This window comes from Stigmatopora argus, chromosome 23 (genome assembly GCF_051989625.1).
Source record: "Stigmatopora argus isolate UIUO_Sarg chromosome 23, RoL_Sarg_1.0, whole genome shotgun sequence".
Classification (NCBI taxonomy): domain Eukaryota; kingdom Metazoa; phylum Chordata; class Actinopteri; order Syngnathiformes; family Syngnathidae; genus Stigmatopora; species Stigmatopora argus.
The window spans coordinates 4,403,973-4,417,756 of NC_135409.1; the positions used below are offsets into that span (position 1 = coordinate 4,403,973).

At 44.8% G+C, this 13,784-nt stretch overlaps 2 protein-coding genes across 3 annotated transcripts in view; both read right to left on the reverse strand.

The window, feature by feature from the left end:
- Positions 1-630: 630 nt before the first annotated feature.
- LOC144069115 (adiponectin receptor protein 2-like) lies at positions 631-10,766 on the reverse strand. Its single transcript, XM_077594237.1, has 9 exons — positions 10,624-10,766; positions 8,387-8,457; positions 7,985-8,260; positions 3,782-3,931; positions 3,533-3,704; positions 3,275-3,461; positions 2,156-2,343; positions 1,891-2,084; positions 631-1,808 (listed from the first exon to the last, which is right to left on the reverse strand). Exons 2-9 carry the CDS (start codon positions 8,387-8,389, stop codon positions 1,680-1,682), a joined length of 1,299 nt encoding a protein of 432 aa, XP_077450363.1. The 5' UTR covers positions 8,390-8,457; positions 10,624-10,766; the 3' UTR covers positions 631-1,679.
- Positions 10,767-11,420: 654 nt separating this feature from the next.
- Positions 11,421-13,784, reverse strand: part of wnt5b (wingless-type MMTV integration site family, member 5b) — a 39,173-nt gene continuing 36,809 nt past the window's right edge. For both annotated transcript variants that reach the window (XM_077594047.1, XM_077594046.1), the window contains one exon: positions 11,421-13,765. In XM_077594047.1, coding sequence (XP_077450173.1) covers positions 13,466-13,765 — 300 coding nt within the window. In that variant the 3' untranslated portion in view covers positions 11,421-13,465. The remainder of the gene's footprint in view (positions 13,766-13,784) is intronic.

Consider the following 13,784-nt stretch of genomic DNA (forward strand, 5'->3'; position numbering starts at 1 on the left):
AACCTTACTCTACACGGTCATTTTAAAAAAGCCTTACTATACATGGTCATTTAAAAAAAAAAACCTACTACACATGGTCTTTTTTTTCCAAAACCTTAAAGAAGCCTTACTATACATGGTCATTTAAAAAAAAGTCTTACAGTCTTAAAATGTATTTTCTCTATGAATAACCTGTTGCAGTTCCAGACCATTTCCACAGGAGGACAACATTGCAACATGTCCTGTTTTAAGTGCCGTTTACTCGCCGGATCCTCTGTCCGTTCCCACAGATCTCCACAGGAGGGCAGCGTTGACACATATATAAACGTATTATACGTGTTGTGCTCATTCATTTTTGCTGTGAATAATGGATTTCTAGAGCCGCCTTCGGAACAGCATTGCGCTTAAGTACTGTTTGCCACTCAAAAAGTAGTTGCAGTTAAAGCAAATGTTTTCGTAGGAGAGCAAGTTTGACAACAATATTGTGCTAAAATACAACATAAACGCGTCGCCAAAGAAAAATGTGAAATAAAACAAAAGTTATTTTAAATTTATCTATTTGGCAAAAGTGATAAATACTCCTCCAATTAGAATTTACTTGTTCACCTGTGCTCCAAAATGTCAAGACTAAAAATAGTCCAGAGCAAAAAATGTCAACAAAGCATCTTTAATTAGAACAATACAGCAGACGTAAAAGTCTCTGAAGCACACTCCCCTCACAAAGCAAAGTGCAACATAGGATATACCGTTTGAATTTCAATAAATTAACGTAAGGTAAATAAAATCCTTTATGAGAAAAGCAAATATTTGAAGCCACTCACCAATCATGTGTCACAAACTAATTCAATTTTTTTTAAAAAGTAATACGAACAGGCAGGATAGAGTTGATTATTTTGTGTTTTACGTGTGCTTTTTTTATTTGGTTCATCCTTAATAAAAGGCATAAAAACATACAAAACAGAAGAATCAAAACGGCTACATATTAAGATTATTCTCCGATATCTTAGATTTGGTTTCGAGCGCAAACATTCACGCAAAAGTGAACTGGACGCATAGCAAACGAGAAAAGTTCCCGTTTCCCCCTGAAAAAAAATGGACTGAGACTTTTGGAACATTTCTCCTTGCATATTCAGTAAAAGAAAAGGTCCACTGCAGCACCCCCAGCAACACAGCCTTATTTTTTTTTTGTTTCTTTTAATATATATTTATATATTCCATACAAATCTATAACCCAAATTTAGAAATCTTATTTACATGGAAAATATTTTTTCTTACTATTTAAAAATGACACCCTATAGAAGCCCCTTACAACCTTCACAATTAAGGAAGATATTCAAGTATGTTTTTAATATATGAATGCGCTTAGATTGGAATTAGAAAAACACCTTTCAAAGGAACGAAAGCTCACACCAAAATGTTTCCCATAGAAAAAAAGTTTCCTCCACGATAGAAATCCCAAAAATCTTCAAGAGGAATTGGATGGTTTGTTATTTGGAGGCCCCGACTGGCGGTTAGTCAGAAAGTGGCTTTCTGGTGGAACGCCTCTGTTTTGAAACGCCCCTTCCTCCGAAACCCCGCCTCCCGTGTGCTAAAATGTCCTCCCCCGCCGGGCGGGGAGAGTCGGTAAGCACGCGTCGTTAGAAAGCGACGGTTCCCTGTAGTAAGGTGAAGGTGACCGACCGTGTGTAGCTTAGCGTGCGTTAGAGCATTCCGTCGTCGGTGCATCCCGCTCCGGCGGTGTAACGGAACTCCTGCAGGTTGGACACGCCGTGGAAGTGCACGAAAGCGCCCGCCACCACCAAGATGTGGAACAGCTGGTGAGAATGAAACTGCCGCAAAAAAAAAACGGAGGACGTCGGCAAACGGAGGCTTTTGCGAAGCGCTCGGACTTTTTGGCGCGCGTCGACTTACCCAGATGTCGCATTTTCCGGGGAAGAACCTCTCCGGGATGCGAGCGGCGTACAGGCAGGCTCCGGTGATGTAAAGGGTGGCCATGAGGAAAAGCCAGCCCATCTGCCCGATGGTGGTGGCTCTGATGAGCCCCTCGCTGATGACGAAATGAAGTGTGGGCACCACGCCGCTCAGTCCCAAGCCCACGAACACGCCTAAAGGGAGAGCGGCGAGTTAGCGACGCGCTAGGAGAAGGCCAGGCGTGGTTTCGGCAGTGTTACGGTACCCGCCCGGACGCCTCGGTACTGTGGCGTGGCGAAGAAGTCGCACTGGGACACGGTGATGGCGGACAGCCCCAGCACGCACACCACCAGCAGATAGATGATGCGCGGCTGAGGGGAGCAGTAAAACGAGTAGTAGAGCCAGGGCACGAACGAGCCCACGATTAGGAAGGCGATTCCGCTGTAGTCCAGCCTGTTTGGACACAAAAAGCAACACACATTATTTATCTATGACTATTTATTTATTATTATTGAGAATCTATATGTTTGTTTGTTGTTGAATCCATAGACCAGTGATGGCCAACAATCCGGTCTGTTTTCCATATCTCCCTCCTCTACCACACCTGAATCATATGATCAACTCATCAGCAAGCTGTCCAGAAGATTGATACAGATCCCGATTATGGTGGGTGGGTCTTTAGCTCGCTTAACATGCGAGATCTACTCGGTTCGAGGTTTGCGTCGTCCAACTTGTCACTTTACAGCTCCAACGGAAAGGTAGTGTGCCAGTCCGAGACAATAATAATAATCGGACATAGGGTTTGTCATCATCATTGACTCGACAAAAAGCCTAATTGTCATCCTACCTAGAAACTGCGTATGACGAAATTGGTAGTGCTTCTCCATAAGGTGCGTTTTCCCGGCAAAAGACCCAAATAAGTGATAATTTCGGACTCGTAATTTGGCGTTCTGCCATGATGGATAAACCCTAATCTCATTATACTTGTAAAAAGCATTCAATTCAATTTGGAGTTGGGGGAGAATGACGCAATTCCATTCAAATGAGGAAAGTTGCATTTTTGGGAGGGCCATTTTTCATTTTCTGCTAACGCAGAGGGCCCCCAAACCAGTCCTCAAGGGCCGCTCTGCATCCTGGTTTTGACTCCAACCCATCCAGGCAAACTGTTTAACCAATGAGCTCTGCTTAAAGCAAGCAGTGCCAAAGGATGAAACTTGGAAGACAGCTGATTGGTTGGAACCAAATCCTGCACCCACTGGCGGCCCTTTGTGGAATCATTACCAGACTGCTGAGTTAATGTAACCATCTTTTTGAGTATTAGTCGCAGGCCCAGGCCAACTATGAAAAAAATTGCGCGTCATAGCCCGCTTTTGACACATCTTACTTGGAGAAGACTCTGGAGACGCCCTCAGAATGGCAGTAGACAGTGTGGAAGAGCCACGAGAAGGACAGGCAGAGGATGGCACCCAGGAAGAACATTCCGATAGCCACCTTCTCCTGCACCGGCGCCACAAAAGACATGTTTGGTCGAAACATGTACATGAGGCCCAGGCAGAGGAAAAACAGGCAGCCTGAGGATGAAACGGGAAGGCAAAGTTAGAACGCGCGGGCAGGTGACCCCAAAACGCCACGTCCGAGCGACCTAGCAGGTGCGTCCAGATGTTGCCGGTCTCCGTGTGGATCCTGAAAATGCTCCTGAAGCAGGCGCGGAAAGAAGGCATGGGCGGCCTGTGGCCGTGCAGCAGGAAGTCGTTGTCCTTCAGCCAATCGGGGAGCACGTCGTGAGGGATGACGCGCCACCGGCCTTCCCACACCTGAAACGCCAAACCCAAAGTTGGGTGACCGCCACGAATCCAACGGCGGGGTCAGCGGTCAGCAGCCACGTGCTCACCTTGTGGACAAACTCCTCCACCTTCTCCATGGCGTGGTGAGCTTGAAGGAGCGGCGTCATTGCCATGAAGCCTTCCTCTCTGCCCTCCTCTTCTTCGCTGGCGTCATCGTCCTCCTTTTTTCTCCTCTCCTCATCGCCCGTCAGGAGGCTCTGCAAAACAAAAGAGCCATCCGTTAACTCAAGAGAGACGTTTTAATCGAACGTTGAAGCGCGCCATACGTACGCTCTCGCCAGCTTTCGGGAGAATGGATAACACGGCCGGGCGCGGCCCGTAAATCTGCCGGCGTGGAGGTGCCGCGTGTCGTTAATTTGCCGTGTAAGCGCGGGGGTACGGTCGTTGCGTGTTTTATTTTGGTCCCAGCTGTTCACGAGCGCATGTAACGGAGGCACGCGCTCCCCTACGGATGCGGCCGCTTGTCATTGGCCGGCGTGACCGAGTGAGCATACGCACGTGCGGCGTGATCATAAAACCAGGGTGACCCCTAAAGGCTCCAACAAGGCTCACCAACATCAAATTTACATTTTTAATAGCATTTCATTTTTCACAGCGACGTTGCGGTGCCAAAAGTTCGAGTCCGCCCACCCCGAACAACTTTCCTGTTCACGTGATGTAAAAATGCATGCGATGTAATTCATACCTGTCAACCTCTGCCGATAACTGCCCTTATAAATGATTATGATTCCCCTTACAAACCCCCCAAAAACCTTACAAACACCGTACGAGTCGTACCCTCGCTCAGTGATTGGGAAAGAATAATTGAATGGACTTTGTCATTATAGAAGTATAATGAGATTTAAAGCTTCACCATGAAGTGCACAAACAAATAATCAATAAATAAGTACTCAACATAAATAAGTCAACATCAATAAGCGGTCACATAAATAAGGAGTCAACTAATCCCCCCTCGCGTCCTCTCGGAGCAGCAGTTGATGTATTTTGGCTGTCAGCTCAGTCGAAATAGGATCCGCTATCCAACGGGATGCTAGCCTTCGAGGAAACGCGGAACATGCGGACCATCCCGTGACATAGCCCCCAGTCAAATGACACCCGGGATGTGAACGCAAGACATCCGTGGTTCAATTTAGTGGCATTGCGCAATCGTCTTCGTCCTGCAAAACGCTGTTGATTTTCCTCATTTCTGGGAAACGCATTTCCAGAAAACTCTCCTTCTGAACTTGAACAAGATGGAATTCGGCGCAGCAAATTGGGGACAACAAAGAAGCTTTGAGGGCAATTCTGCATTTACGAAACATGAAATTGAGCTTATCTGCTCAAGTTATGGGCAAGAGACTCCACGTACTTCTCGCACACAACGTAGTGCTATTTTGTGCTAAAGCCATTGGACGTACAAGAGTATCGGCTTAAGAAGACTTATCAGTGCATTTGCAGGCTCGCCATGAGTATGGATGGCCCCGTAAGATCAATTAATTACTTTCACCATCAAGTGCTTAGCGTGAGCCTATCAGGTGGACTCCGGTAGATAAACCTACACGAGAAGCAGAGAAAGAGAGCTCGCGACTTGGGTCCTGCAGTTCAAACCCAGTGTTTCTCAGTAACAAGTTTTTTCACCCCGCCGTGTTCCCCGCGGACTCGTTAAACACGACTAGGGCTTTCATTCGACGGCGCTCGCGAGCCTGTCTTTCTTGCCGCGGATGGGACAAAACGAAAACGCCAACAAATGAATCAGACGTGGAAAAACGTGACCATCGTCGGCCGGGGAACATTCATTTTAACGGCCTGCGAGCGAGGCCACACATCAACAAGAGCTTCACCCTTGTACAGTGTAAGCCCCCCCCCCCCCCAATCCCCTCGGCCCTCGACATGTGACTCACACGTGTGCGCGCCTGCCGCCAATAGCGAAAAGCAGATGACAACTGCTCAAAAACTGTTTAAGGATTTGCTAGACGGCAATCTTGCGGATCGTGCACAATAGAGGGAAGTTTGAGTGCATGACATACAAAAAAAAGTGGTAGATAAAAGGAGATGTGAAGACATTGCTTCCACTTTTTAACCTAGATGTTCATTTATGCTGAGCAACTACAAGATGTACAGTTGTGGTCAAATGTTTACATACACTTGTGAAGAACATAATGTCATGGCTCTCTTGAGTTTCCAGTTATTTCTACAACTCTGATTTTTCTCTGATAGAGTGATTGGAACAGATATTTCTTTGTCACCAAAAACATTCATGAAGTTTGGTTCTTTTATGACTTTATTATGGGTTAACAGAAAAAGTGATCAAATCTGCTGGGTCAAAAATATACATACAGCAACACGAATTAGCAATTTTGGTGACTTAGAAAGTTGTGTCAGTGAAATGAGCTTCATAGCATGGCCTCTTAAGTTCTTGTGATTGAGTGACTACAGCTGGTGTCTTCTCTGAGGCCATTTAAATAGGGCTCATTGGATGCAAACGCCCACAAACGCTACAATAGGAAATGTCAAAGGAGCTCAACATGGATCTGAAAAAGCAAGTCAGGAAAGTCACTTGGAGCCATTTCAAAGCAGCTGCAGGTCCCAAGAGCAACAGTGCAAACAATTGTTTGCAAGTATAAAGTGCATGGCACTGTTTTGTCACTGCCAAGATCAGGAAGAATTCAACCGAGAATCACCAAAAAGCAGATCTGCCGAGAATTAGAAGCTGCTGGAACACAGGTGTCAGTGTCCAAAGTGAAGCGTGTTTTGCATCTCCATGGACTGAGAGGCTGCCGTGCAAGAAGGAAGCCCTTGCTCCAAAAGCGGCACCTTAAGGCTCGACTGAAGTTTGCTGCTGATCACTTGGACAAAGATAAGACCTTCAGGAGGCAAGTTCTATGCTCAGACGAAACAAAAATCGAGCTGTTTGGCCACAATGCACAGCAATATGTTTGGAGGAGAAAAGGTGAGGCCTTTAACCCCAAGTACACCATGCCTACCGTCAAGCACTGTGGTGGTAGTATTATGCTGTGGGGCTGTTTTGCTACCAATAGAACTGGTGCTTTACAGAGAGTAAATGGGATAATGAAGAAGGAGGATTAGCTTCAAATTCTTCAAGATAACCTAAAGTCATCAGCCCGAAGTTTGGGTCTTGGGCGCAGTTGGGTATTCCAACAGGACAATGACCCCAAACACACATCAAAAGTGGTAATGGAATGGCTAAATAATGCTAGAATTAAGGTTTTCGAATGGCCTTCCCAAAGTCCTGACTTAAACCCCATTGAGAACTTGTGGATAATGCTGAAGAAACAAGTCCATGTCAGAAAGCCATCAAATTTAACTGAACTGCACCAATTCTGTCAAGGAGTGGTCAAAGATTCAACCAGAAGCTTGTGGATGGCTACTAAAAGCACTTAATTGAAGTGAAAATGGCCAAGGGACATGTTACCAAATATTAGCGCTGCTGTATGTATATTTTTGACCCAGCAGATTTGATCACTTTTTTCTGTTCACCCATAATAAAGTCATAAAAGAACCAAAGTTCATGAATGTTTTTGTGACAAAGAAGTAGCTGTTCCAATCACTCTATCAGAGAAAAATCTGAGTTGTAGAAATAGCTGGAATCTCAAGAGAGCCATGACATTATGTTCTTCGCAAGTGTATGTAAACTTTTGACCACAACTGTATTTTACCTGATATATTTTTTAATCTAGAAGTAGTTAACCTAAATTAGCAAGTGTCTATCACTGTTCCCTTTTTAAGGGTTATTGCATGCACAAATATTATATGTTCAATAGCGGCAAGTATTCATAATCGACTATTGTGGAAATGTTGACTTTTTTTGTAACTTATCACGGAAATTAAAAAAAACAATGCACCAGAGTGTGTCCGCTATTGCATTTCAGCTTAAGGGAACAATGCTTAACATCTCACCTGTCGCCAGACCACGTTAAATACTGCAAAGAAATGACTTAGTGAAGTTAAAAATCGAATGTAAAACTGTTCCATCAAGGTTTTATCAACAGGAATCAAAGAAGGATTTCAATATCTAACTTTTCACGCTGACCTTACGTGGCCAAAAGTTGAAGTCCCCCGAACAACTTCCGTTTCACGTGATGTAAAAATAACTGATTTTATAACTTTCTCCCTCGATGATTTTAATCTTATAATATTACGCGAGAAGCAGTTTTGTGGTCACGCAGACTTTATATCGCCCAAAGTGGACCAAAATAAGCAACAAAAATCTTGTCATAGTACGACTTGAATCTTAAATGTTCCCAACTCACCTCATTGTTCGAGCGGCACGGCGTGGTGGTGAGGTGTCCGTTTGAAGACCCTGAGGTGGCGACGGCGCGGCCGTTCCTCGCCGCCGCGGTATCGCCCGTGTGCTCCGCATTGCTGGAAGTTCTGTGTCTCAGCACGAAGGGGGGGCCTCCGGGCCCGCTCGCCTCTCCTTCGTCCAGCTTGAAAATGCCGGACCGGACTTCCACCCCACTGGAGCTTAAATACGGCAGATGCTCGGTTCTCCTTTGGAATACCGCTTCTCCCACTGGGCTTTGTGGCTTGGAAGCAGAAAGACAAAAGACATTTCATTAACAACAAAATCCCATTTAAAAAAAATCAGGAACAATAAAAGTAAGGAGCATATTTACACAAAGCTGTACCAGAGTTATACTTAGAAAAATTACCATAAATTTTGCATCTGTACTTTTCTCCCAGGATGAGAACTGAAGTTTTTTGCACTGTGGGCCCTTATTATCTGAGGGGATAAAAGACACCAAGCACTTGTGATAAAGTCAAATCAATTCCAAAGATAACTCTAGCACAATAGAAAGATTTTAGAAGTTGCAGTCTGTGCAAAGTCTGATAAAAGCAGGTATACACAGACTTTCTAACCCTGCGATTGACTTCAACTATGCGAAGTGTGAACTTAATGATGGACGCTGTGAACTTAAACCCCAGATTCATCGCAAAACCATTAATAATCAAGACGGTCTTGAAGCCATTGATGCGGTTGAGCCGAGTTGACTTGACACATGCGAAGAGCACGAACCATGCGCACTACGGAAAGACAAAGGCTTGAAAACGTGTCATCGAATTCAAAGTGCAGATAGATTAAGTGACGCGTCACCGAAATATTTTACTCCCTGAAACCTGAAGAAAGACTAAGGCAAAGGTCAAGAGCAGTTTGCCCGGTTCGAGGACACGCTAAAGGCGCGACACATCACAATTCAACGATCTGCTACATAACAAAGATAAGACGCTCCTTATCAAAACAATTTCAACACCGGACCGGCTGTCATTTTTACCTTGTGTTCTGTCTCGACATAATTAAAGCGCAAAGTACGAAGCTTGCGCGTCCTTTTTGCTTTCCACTTAGCATTCAAGGCGACACAGGGAATCGTTTCGAGTCCAAGCAACAACAGATCATCTATTCTGCTCTTTTTTGGGAGGATTATTCATATAAAAGAGCACTTTCTCCTAGAAGTTGGCTCTTAGAATAGTTCGCCACACACGTGGCAACAGGGTCAACGTGCCGAGAGTGGTACGTCTCTGATGGCGTTTTTTTTCTTCTCCCTCAAGTCACTGGGTGGTAATTCAAAGGTGGTCAGCGGTCATATGGTGATAAAAATAGTGGGCTCTGATGACAAGGCAGCCTAAAGCTACGTTCTATATTAAGATATCTCGCAGGGTTTTTTTCACAACATGAAAAACAGCCACACATCTAAGGGTGGCATGAGCTGACACTACCGAATCCGGCTCATTCCGATTGCAGCAAAAAATGTGTTTCTTTCTTCCCTTTGACGATTACTGTGGATTTTGGGGGATATTGGAGATACGACAAGAAGAAAACGGGGTGTCGGAGGGATTTCTCACGTTGTGGTTGAACTTCTATAGATTTCTGTGGGTCATTTTTTTTCTGTGATGACAACTGTTGAGTCAATTTTAGCAGCATTTCTCCCAGCCGTGTGATTACGCAATAATTGTATAATTACAGAGCAGGGTGGGACTTGCTCAGGGAGTGGGCAATGTATTATTTGTTTAACTCGGGTGGAAACGGCATCTGATCTGCTTAAAAATATGCCCAATTATAATACATCCCTGATGACACATTGACAGGAGAGGACTGAAGCGAGAGTAAAAATGCAAAATGAGTTTGAACACAACATGAAATATCCATGTGCTAATCTCATGCGAGACGAGACAAGTTGGACGCGTTCGGGATAAATTGTGATCACTGTTCCACGAAACTACAACCGTCATCCATTTAAGGTTCTCCCCAGAGCACATACTTAGGCAAACGATCCACGTGGTGAAAAAGGAGAGCAAAAATTCCTGTCAATGTGGAACCAGTTAAAGCAGGCACGAGCCATGGCAATACAAGTGGGAGGGAGGCCGGCGGTTGGGGGTAAACTGATCCCCCCTAACTCTTCAATCCACTCCAGTTGTGACACTATTGGCATCAATCGATTGTATGACGTCACGTCACAATATAATCACGTCATGCTGTGTGATATGAGACACGTCACTCTTGTCAAAAGGCTCGGGATTTTCAAAATAGTAATCAAGAAAGACAGGCACGGCGAGGGACAGCCTGATGGTTTGTTTACACCGAGTTAGCCAGTCGAGCTAGTCTGTTTACACGCGAAAGCGCTACAAACTCATGATAATCTATCTGGTTTCTTCTGACAGCTTCTTCCCTTTCAACCTCTATATTAAAACAGCACAAACAGCCCAAAAAATGATCACATAAGGGCACGCGTTTTCCCCGATCGTGGCTATGTCTAGTTTTGTGATGACAGAGAATTAGCCCCTGCTGACGCTGTGCTAAAAGCTAGCCCTCGCAAAGTACCAAAAATGGCGTAAAGTGACCGAAACAATATTCATCTTGACATGTTAAAACGACACAGTAGTGTTGTTTTACCTCGTCGCAGCGGGTTGACGTGAATCGCCTCTGTGGGATGGCACTTTGAAAGAGAGTTGCGGTTGGAGATGCGCACTGCTTCGCTCTCGGTTGTTGTCTTACGCTAGACCACACTCGGGAACGTATGGCGTGCTGGGGGCGGGGCTAACATGTGACGTCGCGCTCACGAGAGGCAAGTAGCCAATTAAGTGGAACATAGTCTCAGGAGATGTGGCCAATCGTCGTCCACCCGGAAAAGAAAACCAGAAGCTGTACACTAACTTCTTTTTGTAGTTTTCATTCAATGAAACTCTAGAAACTTACTGAGTGAAAAAAATATTGTATGCAAAAGCAGTTTTCCTTGGTGACCGGGTATCTGGCTCTCCAAGAAGTTCCTTTTTTCCATCCTAATATTGTGGATCACACTAAGAAAGCAATCATTAAAAAAAAATCCAACCTGCTGTTTTTCCTTGGATGTCTACCATTTTTCTCATCCAATCAACTATAATTTTTAAACGAATTCTTCTATTCATTTTTTTGTCGTGTCCAGTTAGGATTTGCAGTAATCTACCCAACCATTTATTGCACTATTCATTCTACTATATTCTATTATATATGTGCTTGCAATGAAGAACGCTTTGCTTTATTTTTAGAGTTATTGACATTAATAAAAGGCATTTTAATACATCTTACCTTGGAAGTGAGGACATGATTATCTTTTCATGTCCTCACTTCCACGCATAGTTTATTTGCTCTCAACATCAAATCCGGGCGTGCCCACCCAGACCTCTCACCCAATTGCATGGCTGTACAAACAGATTTATTGTGATGAGTGTGTCTTAACTTGTTGGATTTCGCCGGTCCGGTTCTTCGGGTTCAGCGCCAAACAAATTTAGCAATGCTTCCAACATGCCTTTTGCTCCAGAAATACAAGTTTTGTCTAGCAACTTCACACTGTAGATAGGACAGTTATCACAGAATGCATCATATCGAATCTCACAGTGACCCATTTTAACATTACATTAGAAAGATACTTGTCTTGACCTTGTTTTGTTTGTGTAACACTCATCATCCAAGAATGTACTGTTTTTTTGTGATTGCAATAGGAAAATGTGACCGTCTATCTAAGGTTGGATTTTAAAGAGATTGTGAGAATAATTAACACAGTCTCCGAAGTGTTTTAACAACTTGACCTAAGACACACAGCACAAAAAAGCCTGCGAGAGCACACAGTTGACTGCATTCCACTTGTATTTATCATTCAAAGGAATACTGATGCAAACTGCATTTCCATCTATCAAAGGCTTTATTTCTTAAACGCCTGGCACCATATTACACCCACTCCCACTTTAGAAAGCGTGTCCGTGCTCACTTTTAATTCACTTTTCACGGCAGTTGCCCCCCACGACAGCTTGATTAAGAGCCGTAATTGGTAGTGGTGGGGCTCAATGTTCATTTCGCTGCTCCAGTGAGCTCAACCTTGAACAGTTATCATGGCCTCAACGTACTGATAAGGTAACCAAAAAGGCATAAATGCTCACGACGGTTGTATATTTGGAGGTTCCGCTGAGGAATTTGCGGCGTCATCCTCTCAAGCAGATGGCAGTCAGCTGAGGCAGATTAAACACTTTCCCTTGTCTAATCTTGTAACCTGCTTGAACACGTTCCAATGCTTGCTTCCAAGTACTTCAACCCACAAGGCTGACAGGTCAGGCGCAGGACCCTCGAGAAGATGCTGCTGGGTCTCCAATCCAATTAGCAACGGGATTATTCGAGGGTCATCGCGCAGATACGCTCATCTGAGCGCTATTATTCAAAGTTTCAATTCAATCATCAGGATTCTGGAGTGACTAAAAGAACCCGGGAAAAGAACCAGAAAAAGAAACAAAGCGCCATTGTCCAATGACTAGTTTATCAAAAGAATATGTATAAAACATACAAAACAGAAATTAAAAAAACGTTATAAAATATATACTTTCTCTTGTGATCTAAATTTCTTTTAAAGGAGCTCATACTAAATCGCAGTCCGCTCTCTTCTGTTTCGGGGTCTCACACACACGTTCATTTTTTTTTGGGAGTCTTGTCATCAATTAATCAGATTTCCTTATTATCAAGCAATTCTGTTCCAAAACGATTTTGGAAACAGGGCGAAGACAGATGAGCCCAAAGGAATATGTTTGGTCTAGCTCGGTTGAGTGTGGATTTGCGTTCATGGGCCATCGGTCTTATTTTGCCGCCTCGCTCTACGATGAAGGTCGCGGCAGACTGGCAAGATGGCGGCGAACGGCGAGCCTCGTTAACCGCCGTCTCTCGGGAGTTCTGCAAGTGACGCGCAGACGAATGGACTGTTTAATGGAGTTTCGCTAATAGTATTTCTACGCCTAACTGTGTCTTGAAGAATGACCCCTTTCCAGTCTTTGACAAGCAATTTCTTGCTTTTGGCAGTATCGAGAATGCCATGGCGTCTTCGCTCCCGCAGGGCAGAATTAAAGAGGATCATCAAAACTGGGATGTGTAAGAGTCTCTTTTAAATAGTCTATTATTCAGTTATGTAATTTCAATGGAGCCATTCATCCCTCCTTTTAAAGATCCATTCATCGCGCCTGCTTATTTTCATCTTCCGTCTTGGTTTGGGAAAGGAAAGCAAGAAGGGTTTTTTGAAGGGGGGGCGGGGGGCTGGTTAAACACATCTGCACGGTCGTTCCTAAGATCTGAGTTGGAAACTCAGCCCGGGCCCGTGTTCGTGTTTTTAATCGTCCCTAAAATGTGAGAGCGAACCGTTCTCGCCCAAAGTCAGCTGGGATTCAATGAAGCGGTACAGAAAATGGGTCGGTCCTGGAGCAAAAGCAGTTGGTCGCCGCCGTTATTTACAGACAAACTGATCGACCAGCGAGGTGCAGCGCTTGCACTTGACGTAGCAGCACCAGTGGAACTTGCAGTGACAGCGCTCGTGCTTGTACGTCTTGAACTGGTCGTAGCCCCGGCCGCAGCACATCAGCTCGCAGCCGTCCATGCCCTCCGACGTCTTGTTGCACAGACGGCCCTGCGTCCCCAGCGAGCCCGTAGTCTCGTTGTGAAGGCAGTAGTCCGGACTTGAGTCGATGTAGACCAGGTCTTCTGGGGTGGGTGCGTTGAAGCGCTTGTCCACTTGCTCCAGCTTGCCCTGCACGGGTAGGAAAATT